The sequence below is a fragment of the Pan troglodytes genome, chromosome 7 (assembly GCF_028858775.2).
Source record: "Pan troglodytes isolate AG18354 chromosome 7, NHGRI_mPanTro3-v2.0_pri, whole genome shotgun sequence".
Taxonomy (NCBI): Eukaryota; Metazoa; Chordata; class Mammalia; order Primates; family Hominidae; genus Pan; species Pan troglodytes.
The window spans coordinates 41840894-41857774 of record NC_072405.2 but is presented as its reverse complement, the minus strand read 5'-3'; the positions used below and the strand labels follow the sequence as shown (position 1 = coordinate 41857774).

Below are 16881 nucleotides of genomic sequence, written 5' to 3'. Positions count from 1 at the left end.
AGATTCGGTTTTCTTATATTTGAAAATGAGAGTGGAGTTGTTGGGAGGATTGAATGAGCGCCTGCCTGTGTGCTAAGTACTTAGGAAAGGCCTTGCCAATGATAGGTTACTCAACAAATATTAGCAATCTCCTTTTCTTTGGCAAAGTGAGCATTTTTCCTTTTAACGTTCCAGTTGATGGGGTAGCAATCTATTTTATATGCTTCATTTTCCACCTAAAGGGATAATAAATTACAATAATATTTAAATATAAGGATAACGTACATTTATTGGGTATTATGTGTCAGGGTCTGAAATAAGTGTTTTACCAATCATAGCTCATAAAATTCTCACAACTCTGATTAGGCCTCATGAGGATCTACTTTTGGAAAGTGAGTTATAGAGAGGTGAGGTTAAGCCAGCTGGGGAATTGGGATTTGAATCCTGGCAGGCAGACTTGAGACCTTCTCTTAGTCACTGGGTTTTGGGAATTTCATGGATGAAAGAAGAAAAATGCACTTTTGGTGATTTCTGAGTCCAAGTGTTACTTTGTGGTTGAAGGAAAAAAAAAAATTCCTGGATTTAAAAGTAAGGCCGGGCACGGTGGCTCACACCTGTAATCCCGCACTTTGGGAGGCCAAGGCAGGAGGATCACTTGAGCCCAGGAGTCCAAGACCAGCCTGGACAACATGGTGAGACCTCATCTCTACAAATAAACAAACAAACAAAAATTAGCTGGGTGTGGTGGCACATGCCATTAGTCCCAGCTACTCGGGAGGCTGAGGTGGGAGGATTGCTTGAGCCTGGGAGTTGGAGGCTACAGTGAGCCATGATCACACTACTGCACTTCAGCCTGGGTGACAGAGGAAGACCCTGTCTCAAAAAAAAAAGTAAATCAAGGTAGACTCATGAGAGGGGAGCCCACCTTTTTTTTTTTTTGAGACGCAGTCTGGCTTTGTCGCCCAGGCTGGAGTGCAGTGGCACAATCTCGGCTCACTGCAACCTCTGCCTCCCAGGTTCAAGTGATTCTCTGGCCTCAGCCTCCCGAGTAGCTGGGATTACAGGTGCCTGCCACCGCACCCAGCTAATTTTTGTATTTGTTGTAGAGACGGGGTTTCACCATCTTGGCTAGGCTGGTCTTGAACTCCTCGCCTTAAGTGATCCACCTGCTTCGGCCTCCCAAAGTGCTGGGATTACAGGTGTGAGCCACTGCACCCACCTGGGAGCACACCTTTAAGACTAAAGTTTTTAACCAGGATTCTATATTATTTTTATAGGACTAATGATATCTAATTATATCTTTAACTCTGTATGCCAGGGGCATGATGTAGGTCTGACTTAGACTCAGATCTGTGAAGTACTGTGCAGCAGCATTGCCCTTCCTCTGGAAAGTTGACCCTTCCTCCACTCTGAGCTCCACAGTGCCATTTGCCCAGAACATTGAAGTTCATAGAATATCATAGGGATAAAGGGCATTCTATGGGGGCATTTTTTTTTTTACCTTTATTTTTTTTTGAGATAGGGTCTTGCTCTGTTGCCTACGCTAGAGTGCAGTGGTGCAATCACGGCTTACTGCAGCCTTGACCTCCTGGGCTCAAGCAATCCTCCTGCTTCAGCTTCCTGAGTAGCTGGAACTATACGTGCACACCCCCATGCCCAGCTAATTTGTAAAATTTTCTATGCAGACAGGGTTTCACTATGTTGCCCAGGCTGGTCTCAAACTCCTGGGCACAAGCCATCCTCCTGCCTTGGCCTCCCAAAGTGCTGTGATTAAAGGTATGAGCCACTGTACCTGGCCCTCATTTAGTTCATTTTTACAACTTTTTTGAAAAGATCATTCATTTCAGATAGATGAAAATTTTATTTGGAAACTTCCAAAGAATAATATTGCTCCAACAGCCCACTGCTTTATTCACTTGCTGTAAAAGACAAATAAATCATATTCAGAATTCCTTATGCTGTGGCAAAAGTTGGTTTCCTTAGTGGGCATTGGGGGCCACATGATCATTATCCATTTTTGATTAAAGCCTGAATCTTTTATTTTCTTCCTAAATTTTATGGGAGTGGGTGGATAGTCCTGGTAATTTTTATTCCATTTCTAAACTCCTTTGAAACTTAGAAGGGAATGACTTCATATAAAAGTCTTGGAATTCAGTCTTCTGATGGGAGAGAGCATTAAGTGGAAGCAGAATTTGAGATTTGGGATCTGGTTGTAGATTTGTCACTCTCCTCTGATGGGCTGTGTGGCCATGAGTAAGTCAATTCACCTCTCTGGTTCCCTTCCCCTCCCCTCCCCTCCTCTCTCCCCATCCCCTGCCCTCCACTCCCTTCCCTCCTCTCTCCCCCTCCCCTGCCCTCCACTCCCTCCCCTCCTCTCTCCCCCCCTTCCCTCACTTCCCCCCTCCCCTCCACTCCCCTCCCCACTGTCCCCTCCCCTCCCCTCCCTTCCCCTTCCCTCCCCTTCCTTTCCTTTCTTTTCCTTTCCTTTCTCTGTTACCCAGGCTACTCACTGCAACCTCCGCCTCCCAGGTTCAAGTGATTCTCCTGCTGCAGCCTCCTGAGTAGCTGTGACTACGGGTGCGTGCCACCACGCCCGACTAATTTTGGTATTTTTAGTAGAGACAGGATTTTGCCATGTTGGCCAGACTGGTCTCAAACTCCTGACCTCAAATGATCCACCCGCCTTGGCCTCACAAAGTGCTGGGATTACAGGAGTGAGCCATCACGCCCAGCCTTGATTTCCTTACTTATGAGTGAGGTACTAGGACTACATGATCTCAATGCTTCCTTTTAGTTTAAAATGTCTATGTTTTTTCATGATCACCCTGCTGCAAGACTATATTTATTAAATCTGCGCTATGGCTAAAAGATGATCTTTCGTTGCAGAATTTTTTTGATGCCTTCTTATTTGGAGAAATCTCCAGCTGCTCTGATGATAGCCTAAGAAGACTGCACGCTGCTTCCTCTTGATGCCAAGCCAGGCCCTCTCACAACCTCGGATCTCAGTCCTTCATGGAGACCTGGTCCCAGCAGGAATGGCAGTGCAGGAAATTGGCGCCCAGATGGTTCTTCCATGTGAAGTTGTCTCGGGCTCTGGGCTGACGAGAGAACACCTGGTAACCAGGTTAGCCCTCTGTCAGTCACCCAGGGCAGGGCAGCATGGTGCGGATTCAGAGGAGGAAGCTTTTGGCATCTTGCCTGTGCGTCACAGCCACCGTCTTTCTGCTTGTCACACTCCAGGTACCAAGAATGTGGGTTGTGTAGTGTTGATAGCTGGGCCTTTGCCATGTCCCCCTACCCCCTATTTTCTCAAAACTCCAATTATTTCACTTTTTGCTGAATCAGGGGTGTTCAGGATCAGGGTTTTTTTCTTTCTCTCTTTCTTTCTTTTGTAAGACACAGTACCACTCTGTTGCCCGAGCTGGAGTGCAGTGGCACGATCTCTGCTTACTGCAACCTCTGCCTCCCGGGTTCAAGCAATTCTTGTGCCTCAACCTCCCGAGTAGTTGGGATTACAGGCACCCGCTACCACGCCCAGCTAAATTTTTTGTATTATTAATAGAGGTGTGGTTTCACCATGTTGGCCGTGCTGGTCTCGAACTCCAGATCTCAAGTGATCTGCTTGCCTTGGCCTTCCAAAGTGCTAGGATTACAGGCTTGAGCCACTGTGCCCGGCCAGGATCAGAGGTTTTCTACTGGGAGAAAATACCTCCCAGTAAAAAACCTCTGGCAGGGAGACCCTTCCAATTCACCCCCTGCCCCCCTTTTTTAAACAGGTGAAACTGAGGTTTAGTGTACGGATGTGTCAGGCAGAAACAAAGTCATTGAAATAGAAGGTGAGTTTGAGATTCTCGTAGGCTCCTGGTTGTAGAGAAACAGAAAGTAAAGCTCAGTCTGTCTTCCTGGGTCAAAGTTGGATGGCTTCCTCAGAATCTCCTATTGTTATCACTTTTGAAAGATTGCGTTCTTGGAGAAGCAAGGACTATTCTGAGAACAAGATAGTCTGTATCTTGTAGTAAGTGTAGAACACAGACATCTATATTATAAGTAAATCTTGACATGTGCTTCTAGACCAAGGACTGTGTATGGATGAATGAACTGAAACGTGTGCTTAGTTCTCCTACCTGTAATCCCTTAGTCAGTTATTCCGAACTTCATTCATGGATTTCTATTTATTTTATTTATTATTTTTTGAGACAGGATCTCATTTTTGTCGCCCAGACTGGAGAGCAGTGGCGCAGTCTCGGCTCACTGCAGCCTCGACCTCCCTGGGCTCAGGCAATCCTCCTACCTCAGCATCTCCAGTAGCTGGGACCACAGGCATGTGCCATGGTGCCTGGCTAATTTTTTTTTTTTTTTGAGGTGGAGTCTCACTCTGTTGCCCAGGCTGGAGTGCAGTGGTGCGATCTTGGCTCACTACTACCTCTGCCTCCCAGGTTCAAGCGATTTCCTGCCTCAGCCTCCCAAGTAGCTGGGATTACAGGCTTCTGCCATCTAGCTAATTTTTCATTTTTAGTAGAAATGAGGTTTCACCATGTTGGCCAGGCTGGTCTTGAACTCCTGACCTCAAGTGATCCACCTGCCTTGGCCTCCCAAAGTGCTGGGATTATAGGCGTGAGCCACCACACCTGGCCTCATTTTGGTATTTTTTTGTGGAGACGGGGTTTCACCACATTGACCAGGCTGGTCTTGAACTCCTGGGCTCAAGCAGTCTGCACACCTTGGCTTCACAAAATGCTGGCATTACAGGTGTGAGCCACCGTTCCCAGCCCCTTCACTGATTTCAAATTGAAATAAAAATTGGGCAGTGATAGTAAAAGTATAGATATCAGCTCTGATAGAATTTGCACCCATTCAGGTACCAGCCGTCCATTTCAAAATCCACAGAACTTTTTTTTTTTTTTTTTGAGACAGTTTCACTCTTGTCACCCAGGCTGGAGTGCAGTGGCATGATCTCGGCTCACTGCAACTTCTACCTCCCAGGCTCAAAAAAATCCTCCCAACGCAGCCTCCTGAGTAGCTGAGACTATAGGTGTGTACTACCACACGTGGCTAAGTTTTCTATTTTTTTGTAGAGATGGGGTTTCACCATGTTGCTCAGGCTGGTCTTGAACTCCTGAGCTCAAGCGATCTGCCTACCTGGCTTCTCAAAGCACTGAGATTGCAGGTGTGAGCCACTGCGTCTGGCTTCCACAGGACTTTTTTTTTGAGTGGAGTTTTGCTTTTGTTGCCCATGCTGGAGTGCAATGGCGTGATTTCGGCTCACTGAAACCTCCACCTCCTGGGTTCAAGCAATTCTCCTGCCTCAGCCTCCTGAGTAGCTGGGATTACAGGTGCCCGCCACCATGCCCGGCTAATTTTTGTATTTTTAGTAGAGACGGGGTTTTGCCATGTTGGCCAGGCTGGTCTCGAACTCCTGACCTCAGGTGATCCACCTGCCTTGTTCTCCCAAAGTGCTGGGATTACAGGCATGAGTCACCACGCCTGGTTCTCCACACAACATTTAAAGGTTATTTGTGGATGTGAGTAGTTACAGTTGTGGGACTGGTAGAAGCTAAGGTGTTCTCTGGGATTTTTCACTCTGCAGGATCTCCCTTCTGCGTAGGATTGAATGAGGTAATGCTTATAAAAGCACTTTGGCAGACAATATGGTGCTGTATTTCTACTGCTGCCTTCTGCCAGATTGGGATTCTGGTGAGAGGCAACATGTGTCTCTTTCCTTGTTTGTGCTGGAGGTATCTAGGACCTGCTGCACAGAAGGCCTGACATTTTCAGCTTTCTGCTGCTTTCTGTGGGAAGTTTTTTTGTTTGTTTGTTTTTGTTTTTTGTTTTTTGAGACGGAGTCTTGCTCTGTTGCCAGGCTGGAGTGCAGTGGTGCGATCTGGGCTCACTGCAACCTCCGCCTCCTGGGTTCAAGCAATTCTCCTGCCTCAGCCTCCTGAGTAGCTGGGATTACAGGTGCCTGCCACCACACCTGGCTAATGTTTTGTATTTTTAGTAGAGAGGGGTTTCACCATGTTGGCCAGGGTGGTCTCGAACTCCTGACCTCAAGTGATTCACCCGCCTTGGCCTCCCAAAGTGTTGGGATTACAGGTGTGAGCCACTGGGCCTGGCCTCCATTCCTGTTTTTAGGCAAATGAAATACTTTGCCATATGAATAGGGTAAAGATAGGATAAATAGAAAAAAATCATGCCATGGATCCTTTGTTAGTTTGCTAGCGCTGCTGTAACAAAATACTGCAGATGAAGTCGCTTGCTTCCACAACCAAAATTAATTTTTTTTTACAGTTCAGGAGACTGGGAAGTCCAAGATCAAGGTATCAGCAGGGTTCTTTCTTCTGTGGCCTCTCTCCTTGGCTTATAGATGGCTGTTTTCTCCCTGTATCTTTACACTGCCTTCTCTCTGTAATTGTGTGTGTCAAAATTTCCCCTTTTTATAAGGACAACAGTCCTAATGGATTAGGGCCCACCCGTTTTAACTCAGTTACCTCTTTGAAGACCCTGTCTCCAAATATAGTCACGTTATAAAGTACTGGGAGTAAGGACTTCAACATATGAATTTTTTTGGAGTATACAATTTAGCCCATAGCAGATTCTGTAACATAAATTATTTAATTAATATTAATCTAAACATGAAAATATTATAGTTACTTACACTTAAGCTAAGACATAGTTCTCTGGAGGAAAACTTAGACATTGTTTTCCATTCACATTTAACTATATTTTGTATAAACTGTCTGTAAATTTTTTGGGTATATATGTATATTTATTTTTTAATTTTACTTTTTAGTTGCATAAATAGTTTAGGAATATATTTTGGAGTATTTTAAAGCAAATACAGGACATAATAGCATTTCACCTGAATATATGTTAATATGATTCTCTCACTTTGGAGCTAGGAACTTTGAAAAATATAATGTAACCATATTGCTACTATTATACCCAATAAAATTAACAATTACTGAATATTCTCTGTATGATAGGCCATGTTAAATTTTTCCCAGTTGTCTCAAAAAAAAAAAAAAGAATTTTCATAATGAGTTGGGGTTTTTTTTGAGATGGAGTCTTCCTCTGTTGCCCAGGCTGGAGTGCAGTGGCATGTTCTTGGCTCACTGCAACCTCCATCTCCTGGGTTCAAGTGATCCTCCTGCCTCATCCTCCCAAGTAGCTGAGATTACAGGTGTGTGCCACCACGCACAGCTAATTTTTGTATTTTTAGGAGAGACAGGGCATGCCACCATGCCCAGCTAATTTTTTGTATTTTTAGAAGAGATGAGGTTTCACTATATTGGCCAGGCTGGTCTCGAACTCCTGACCTCAGGTGATCCACCCACCTGGGCCTCCCAAAATGCTGGGAGTACAGGTGTGAGCCACCATGTCTGTCCCAAGTTGGTTTGAATTTGGGATAAACAAACCTATACATTGCATTTGGTTGGTGAGTCTCAAGTTTTATGTTTTTGTTTTTTCACTCTTAAAAGGTTTGGCCGGGCATGGTGGCTCAGGCCTGTAATCCCAGCACTTTAGGAGGCCAAGGTGGGTGGATCATGAGGTCAAAAGATCAAGACCATCCTGGCCAGCATGGTGAAACCCCGTCTCTACTAAAAATACAAAAAAATTATCTGGGCGTGGTGGTGCATGCCTGTAGTCCCAGCTACTTGGGAGGCTGAGGCAGGAGAATCACTTGAACCTGGGAGGTGGAGGTTGCAGTGAGCCGAGATTGTACCACTGCACTCCAGCCTGGTGACAGAGCGAGACTCTGTCTCAAAAAAAGAAAAAAGAAAAAAGAAAAAAAAAGGCTTTTCTGCCCCACTTTTTATTCCATGTCATGGACTTTTTAAAACTGGGTCATTTATCCTTTTAACTTTTCTAGAGTGTGGGATTGGCTGATTATGGTTTTATTTAATGCATTCCTTTATTCTGCCATATTTCCTACAATCTGGTAGTGATATCCGAAGGTAATATCTTTTAAAAAGCTGTTTGGGCCAACGTGATGAAACCCTGTCTCTACTAAAAATACAAAAAAGTTAGCAGGGCGTGGTGGCCCACGTTTGTAATCCCAGCTACTCCGGAGGCTGAGGCAGGAGAATCACTTGAACTCGGGAAGAGGAGGCTGCAGTAGGCTGAGATCACGCCATTGCACTCTAGCCTGGGCGACAGAGAGAGACTCTGTCTCAAAAAATAAAAAAATAAAAAATAAATAAAAAAAATAAGTTGTATGGCAGAAGAAAAATCTCTCCTTAAAAGCATCCCTATTATTTGGAAATGAATTTATAACTCACATAGTAGATATTGATCTGAAATGTGGAATAAATTTTACCTTTGGAGTTGTATCCTATGGCTTTCTAAAAGCCTTTCTTTTAAGTGACTGGTTGTACATTTGCAGGGGAAGAAGGTCAGATGAAAAGATAGTTTGTGGCTACAAGTCATCTCCCGTGGATCAAACTACTGGGGAGAGCCACATTGTTCCATCATAAAAATGCTGAGAGAGCTATTGGCAACAGGCAGACTTTAGTTTTCAGTGATGGCTCTGCTGCTCTAGTGTTGACTTTGGCGTCTCAGGTGATCCATGACTTTTTAAAGCCAATATAATTTCTTACTCCTTCTGGAGTGCTGCTTGGCTTTCACTCGGTGGGTTTTTTTTTTTTTTTTTTTGGCCTTGGATACCGTTGAGAATCTAATGAAAGTCACGGGCCCTCCCCAGGGAGTTACAGACTCCATGCAATGCATCAATGATCAGTGGCCTTTATCTAACACCAGGAGTAGCGAGCACATAAAAGAGGTAACACCCTTGGCTGCTAAAAGCAGGACCTGAGGGCTGCACAGGGAGTGGCCTCCATGGCCGACTGGTGGAGCAGTTAACACATAGAAATGTAAATGTGCCTTACTTTAACTGCTTTAACGCTGTATTTGTTTCATAATCTGACTACTAAACTTTCAGTTACATATGGAGCAGATCAACCCTTTCTCCAGCATATTTCTATAATTAGTGCCATATCAATTATATTAATACCAAATCTTGTTTTTTTTGTTGAGATGGAGTCTCCCTTTTTTGCTCAGGCTGCAGTACAGTGGTGCAATCATACCGCACTGCAGCCTTGAACTCCTGGACTCAAGCGATCCTCTGGTCTCAGCCTCCTGAGTAGCTGGGACTATAGGTGTATGCCGCTGTGCTCAGCACAATACCAAATCTTAAAATTTGATGAAAAGGCAGCACTTCTGGAGTTTCTGCTACACTCACCCTGCCCTCCAGATGACTGTTACTGATGTCCAAGCTGTCCAGTGACCCAGACTTAGACTATCCTGGAATAAATTTAAAAATGTGGTTCTAAGTGGGAGTGAGTGGAAGCCCAGTACTCATGGTCTACTATGTTGGTAACATAGACTCTAGGGAATTTTGACATTAGGTATTATTTCACTATCTCAGTGCTATAGTGAGTATTATTAGAAACATAAAACACATGTTATGACTACTTTAATAAAAAAGAAACCAGTTGATAATTTATAACTCATTTTCCCTAGAGTGCATTCTCTAGTAGTAGTCAGGTAATTATCCTGTCATAGGTTTCATTAAGAGGCAAAACTGGCTGGGTGTGGTGGCTCACACCTGTAATCCTAGCACTTTGGGAGGCTGAGGCAGGCAGATCACGAGGTCAGGAGTTTGAGACCAGCCTGGCCAACATAGTGAAACCCCGTCTCTACTAAAAATACAAAAAATTACCTGGGTGTTGTGGCTGGCACCTGTAATCCCAGCTACTTGGGAGGCTGAGGCAGGAGAATCACTTGAACCTGGGAGGTGGAGGTTGCAGTGAGCCGAGATCGTGCCACTGCACCCAGGTGACAGTGCGAGACTCTGTCTCAAAAAAAAAAAAAAAAAAAAAAAAAAAAGAGGCAAAACTATTTCTGGATATCCTATAGACTTATGAAATGGAAGGGAAATGTATTTGTTCTAAGTGTTTAGTAGAATCGTTGGCCATTCTTGTTGGTTGATATTTGGAGGCTGTGTCCACTCCCTGATCCCTGAAACCTGTGAATATGTTACTTTAGGAGGCAAAAGAGACTTTGCAGATGGGATCAATGTGACCCACTTTGAGGTGGGAGGATTATCCCAAATTATTCATGTGGACCCCATGTAATCACATGAGTTCTTAAAGATGGAGAGCCTTTCCTGACATGGTCAGAGAGAAGAGGTGACATCAGAAGAGTCAGAGAGATGCAGTGTTGCTGGCTTTGAAGAGGAGGAAGGAGGCCATGAGTCAAGAATGGTGGTGGCTCTAAAAGAGAAGCAAGAAAGAGGCTTCTCTCCTAGAGTCTTCAGGGAGGAATGCAGCCCTGCTGACCCCTGGGTCTTAGCCCAGTGAGACCCATTGCAGACTTCTGACTTCAGAACTGTGTGATAACAAATTTGTGATTGATTGATTGGTTTTTGAGACAAGGTCTTGCTCTGCTGCCCAGGCTGGAGTCCATTGGTGCAATCATAGTTCACTACAACCTCTAACTTCTGGGCTCAAGCAATCCTTCTGCCTCAGCCTCCTGAGTATCTGGGATTACAGGCATGCATCACCATGCCCGGCCGATTTTTTTTTCTTTTCTTTTTTTTGACATGGAGCTTTGCTCTGTTGCCGAGGCTCGAGTGCAGTGGCGCGATCTTGGCTCACTGCAACCTCTGCCTCCCGAGTTCAAGTGATTCGATTCTCCTGACTCAGCCTCCCAGGTAGCTGGGATTACAGGCGTGTGCCGCCACCATGCCTGACTAATTTTTGTATTTTTAGTAGAGTCGGGGTTTCGCCATGTTGGCCAGGCTGGTCTCAATCTCCTGGTCTCAAGTGATCCTTCCACCTTGCCGCCCTGACGACGCGCTGAGATTACAAGTGTAAGCCAGTGCACCTTGCTTAAATTTGTGTTATTTTAAATTACTGTTTGTGGTAATTTGTTACAGCAGCAATTGAAAACGAGTCAGGGGCTAAATCATCAAGGTGAATGAGAGATGTGCAAAAGGAAATCAAACAGTTTGACACTGATAATAATTGTCTTCTCTTTTAGGTCATGGTTGAGCTGGGGAAGTATGAAAGGAAGGAGTTTAAAAGTTCCAGTTTGCAAGATGGACATACAAAAATGGAGGAAGCACCTACGCATCTTAATTCATTTCTTAAGAAAGAAGGATTGACCTTCAACAGGAAAAGAAAATGGGAATTGGACAGCTACCCCATTATGCTCTGGTGGTCCCCGCTGACGGGGGAGACTGGGAGGTTAGGCCAATGTGGAGCAGATGCTTGTTTCTTCACCATCAACCGGACCTACCTGCATCATCACATGACCAAAGCATTCCTCTTCTATGGTAAGCAGGACTTTCGCCTTTCTCCCTTGTCCCTTGTTTGCTGTGGTCTTCCTCCAAAGCTGAGTTACAGTTTACCTCTGAAAAGTGATGGTGGAGCTCCCCTTGAAAACACTTTGACACCCCTGATTTCCTTTGCATTTGCTCTGTGGAAGGCCTGAGCATTTAGCAGACACAAAAAAGAAACAAGCCTGGCCGGGCATGGTGGCTTCTGAATTCTCTAACACCTATATCTCTGAAGGGTTGGATAAGGGATTATGATCTTCTAGTTGTGCTTTGAGATGAAGCAAAGTTAAATGTTGAGTTTAATTTCCCAAATTGTAACAGAAGCTTCTAGAAAGATTTCCGTTACATTCACAAAAAATATAGATAATATAATGGGCATTTATGTACCTATCGCATAGCTTAAGGCATAAAATATTACATGTATAATTGAAAATCTGTATGAGTCCCTCCCTGACCGATCCCATTTCCCTCCCTGATACTCTAGAGGGAATCATGATTGTGTGTGTGTGTGTGTTTGTGTAACAATCTAAGTATGTTATTTAGACATATAGGAGTTATATATACATGTGTGTTAAAGTTTCTTAAATGTTTAAAACTTTTTAAAAAGTTTTGTAAATGTTTAAAACTTTTTAAAAAGTTTTTTAAATGTTTAAATGTTTTAAACGTTGACCGTGGTACAACCACTTTAGATATTGGTTTGGCAATATCTAGTAAATGTGAATTCATACTTAGTAATTCCACTACTAAATTTATAACCGCATGAAATTTCACATATATACATGGATTGTTCATTATAGCATTGTTCATCATAAGTAAAGCTTTTAAAGTAACCTAAATGTCCAATAACAGAAAAATGATTAAATAAGTGTAATATATAAATTCAGTGGAATACTATGCAATGATGAAAATGAACTAGAGCTGTGAGCATGTAACTTTGATAAACCTCAAAACTAAGTTACAGATAGAAAGTTACATATAACACTACTCTACATTGTTTATGTTATTGTTAGAAATCTGTAGTAGAAATTTATTTAAGAATATGTGATGCTACTCTAGGGAAAACAAGTTGTACACACGTATACATACATAAGCACATGCCTACACATACACACATATATATATACACACACACATATATATACACATATACATACACATATATACATGCATATATACACACGTATATACTGATATGGTTTGGCTGTGTCCCCACCCAAAATCTCATCTTGAATTGTAATCCCCATAATCCCCATGTGTCAAGGGTGGGACCAGGTGGAGGTAACTGGATCATCGGGCTGTTCCCCCATGCTGTTCTCATGATAGTGAGTGAGTCTAATGAGATCTGATGGTTTTATAAGCATCTGGCATTTCCCCTGCTGGCACTCACTCCATCCTGCTGCCCTGTGAAGAAAGTGCCTGTTTCTCCTTTGCCTTCTGCCGTGATTGTAGATTTCCTGAGGCCTCCCAAGCAATGCAGAACTGTGAGTCAATTAAACCTCTTTCCTTTATAAATTATCCAGTCTTGGGTATTTCTTCATAGCAGTATGAGAATGGACTAATACAATATACATATATATATATGTTCATACACATATACACGTATACACACATATATACACATACACATGCACACACACATACACATATGTACACACATACATACACATTTATGCATACATACGCATATGCATATACATATGTACACACATATACATCTACATACATGCATATATGCATATATACACACATATACATACACATATACACATGCACATATATACACACATATATACACACATGTATACATGTACACATGTATATACATACATACACTTACATACATACACATACTGTAATTTATATATACATATACAGATTGAGCATCCTAAATCTGAAAAATTTGAAATCTGAAATGCCCCCGAATCCAAAACTTTCTGAGCACCAACATGATGTTCAAAAGAAGTGCTTATTGGAACATTTTGGATTTCAGAATTTCATATTTGGGATTCTCAATGGTATAATTCAGGTGTTCCAAATTAAAAAAAAATCCAAAATCTAAAAAACTCCTGGTCCCAAGCATTTCTGTTAAGAGATACTCAATCTGTATGTATGTACATGTATGTGTATACACACACACACACACACACACACACACCTCCTTTGTGTGTACTGTACTTTTTTTTTTTTTGCTCCTCTCTCCCTTCTCTGGAAGCATATAGAATCTTCTCTGTTTCACCAGTTTGGAAATTTAGTAATAACTGCTTTGGTGTGGGTCTGTCTCCTTTTACTGAAGTGGGAACGTAAATGTCTGGTTGCCAGGAAGCCTACAAAACAGTCTTTAACTTGGTGACTTTTTCAGGACTCACAGATCTACAGTCATGCACTTAATTTTGTCAGCACACTTAAGAGTTGGTTTTTCTGTCTGGGATGGACTTAATCTCCAACCAAATTCCAAGGAAACTTCTGGTTTGACCTTCTATACCTCAGATCCTGTTACTCTCCAGTGCCCAAAACTATCAGTGACTCTCATGGAGAACCGAATCTATGCTGTTTATTACCTTGGCATTCAAGGCTCTGTGTAATCTGACTCCAACCTACCTTCCAAGCTCAACCCCTCTGATTCTACCAACTAAACCTTACGTTCAAAAATCAAACTGGAATAGTCCCCATTTGAGGCATAAGTCAGAAATATTCCTAACTTAGCACCATTGTTCATATAGTTCTATGTCCTAGATTGTCCTTTTCGTATTTGTCCTGTCAGAATAATCTACTGAATACCTTTCATTTATTTGGCAATATAGATGAATAATATAGTTTCTGATGTCAAAGATTATTATCTTGAGAAAAAGATATGACCCAACTGTAATGCAGGGGCAAATGGTACGTGTACCACGAGAGAAAAGCCAACAAGTCTTTGTGGGGTTTCAAAGACAGGAGAGAGCACCTACTATTGGAAGGATCAAGAAAGGCTTCATAGGCCGGGCACAGTGGCTCATGCCTGTAATCCCAGCACTTTGGGAGGCCAAGGCGAGTGGATCACCTGAAGTCAGGAGTTCAAGACCAGCCTGGCCAACATGGTGAAACCCCGTCTCTACTAAAAATACTAAAAATAGCTGGGCCTGGTCATGCATCATGCCTATAATCCCAGCTACTTGGGAGGCTGAGGCAAGAGAATCACTTGAACTTGGGAGGTGGAGGTTGCAGTGAGCCGAGATTGCACCACTGCACTCCAGCCTGGGAGGCAGAGTGAGACCCTGTCTCAAAAAAAAAAAAAAAAAAGAAAAGCTTCATAACCCCTCCTTTAAAAAGTAAGAAATTTGAATTTGAGGTGGGCCTTGAAGGATATTGGGGTTGGATAATGTTGAGATTGGAGGATATTTCAGTATGAAGAACAGCATGAATGGAGGCATGGAGGAAAACAATTACAAGTAATATCTGAGGTACATCAAGCAGAGTGGTTGGCTATAGCTTAGTTCTGGGTAAGGGAAAGATAAAGATTGAAGGACATATTGGGACCAGAGCTTGGAGAACCTTCAATGTTGGCTTAAGATTTTTCCATCACATCATAGGATGGTGTTGAGGAGTCAGTCCCTGGAGTTAAAACCACCTTTTAAAAGTCAACTCAGGCCAGACGCGGCGGCTCACACCTGTAATCCCAGCACTTTGCAAGGCTGGGGTGGGCGGATCACCTGAGGTCAGGAGTTTGAGACCAGCCTGGTTAACATGGTGAAACCCCGCTTCTAATAAAGATACAAAAATTAGCCAGGTGTGGTCGTGGGTGCCTGTAATCCCAGCTACTCAGTAGGCTGAGGCACAAGAATTGCTTAAACCTGGGAGGAGAAAGTTGCAGTGAGCCAAGATCGTGTCACTGCACTCCAGCCTGGGTGATAGAGTGAGACTCTGTCTCAAAAAAAAAAAAAAAAAAAAAAAAATCAACTCGGATATAACACCTACAAACCATTCCTGATTCCTCTCCATCAGATAAAGCCCTTCTTCTCTCAATGCCCACAGAGCATTTTATATGTCCTTTATGTCATTTAATTGAGTACTATATATCAGGCACAGTGCCAATCATGAGGAATACAGAAGATAAATAAGGCAGCTATGGCGTTTGGTCTTATACTGTATGACCTTCTCTTCCCTAGTACAGTGTAGAGTTCACGATAGACAACATCAATTCATCTTTGTTCCTCCTCCCACCCACTGTATATAGCGCACTGCTTTGTACACAGTAGGTGCTCAGAAGATATTCTTAGAGACTTAGAGTCTTTTTTTTAAGATGGAGTCTCATTCTGTCACCCAGGCTGGAGTACAGTGGCATGATCTCAGCTCACTGAAACCTCTGCCTCCCAGACTCAGGCGATTCTCCTGCCTCCGCCTCCTGAGTAGCTGGGATTATAGGAGTGCACCACCATGCCTGGCTAATTTTTGTGTTTTTAGAAGAGACAGGGTTTCACCATGTTGGCCAGGCTGGTCTTGAACTCCTGACCTCAAGTGATCCACCTGCCTCGGCCTCCCAAAGTGCTGGGATTACATGTGTGAGCCATCATGCCCTGCCAAGACTTAGAGTCTTTATGAATAGAGAGACCCATTCTAAACCCGAGAGTCTACCTTTTTTGTAAAGGTGAGAGACTGAGGCTCAGGAGTGTTAGGGATGTGCCAAGATTGCAGTGGTTAGTACCATTGCAGTACACCAGTGGAGAACCAAGGTGTACTGACTCCTGACTGTGTGCTCCTTCACCTAGACCATATTTGTTTTTTGTTTGTTTTGGAGACAGGATCTCACTCTGTCGCTCAGGCTGGAATGCAGTGGCATGATCATAGCTCACTCCATCCTCCAACTCCTGGACTCAAATGTTGGTTTAAGACTTTCCATCACATCATAGGATAGTGTTGAGGAGTCATTGGAGTTAGAATAACCTTTTGAAGGACAAAAGGCTATTCCCTTTTGTCCTGCCTCAGCTTCCTGAGTAGCTGGGACTACAGGTGCTTGCCGCCATATCTGGCTAATAAAAAAAATTTTTTTTTTGTAGAGACGGGGGTCTCATAATGTTGTCCAGGCTGGTCTTGACATCCTGGGCTCAAGCAGTCTCTCTGCCTCGCCCTCCCAAAGTATTGGGATTACAGGTGTGAGCCACTGTGCCTGGCCTAGACCATATTTGAATAGACACTCATGACCATAATTAAACCTGAATATTTGGGTCTTGGAATTGCCTAAGGTGCCTGGTTTTTAACAAACAGAATTAGAAATTCAATTTATTTATAAGGTCTATTGAGCAAAACAGAATGAAGACAACACACTCTTCTGTCTGAGTGTTCCAAATCCTAATTAAGTAGGTCAATTAAAACTGCAAATGGGATTCTGGGGCAGCAGTATTGAAAAAGAAAATGCTGAAAAAATGATGGAAGTATCAAAAGCTGACCTAATTAAGGATAAAGGAAACTCACAGGATTATGTGGCCTGGAAGCTTTTGCAAACATTTTACATTTTAAATTTTGTTTGTTACCTTTGTAACCGCCTTGTTTTTCCTTCTTCCTAGAGATGAATCATTTTCTGAATATAA

General features: G+C 43.1%; 1 protein-coding gene across 2 annotated transcripts in view; it reads left to right on the top strand.

Moving 5' to 3' along the window:
* The window catches only part of FUT10 (fucosyltransferase 10), a 104602-nt gene that overhangs the window by 8904 nt on the left and 78817 nt on the right, over positions 1–16881 (top strand). For both annotated transcript variants that reach the window (XM_054656640.2, XM_054656641.2), the window contains exons 2-3: positions 2866–3219; positions 11020–11314. In XM_054656640.2, coding sequence (XP_054512615.1) covers positions 3139–3219; positions 11020–11314 — 376 coding nt within the window. In that variant the 5' untranslated portion in view covers positions 2866–3138. The remainder of the gene's footprint in view (positions 1–2865; positions 3220–11019; positions 11315–16881) is intronic.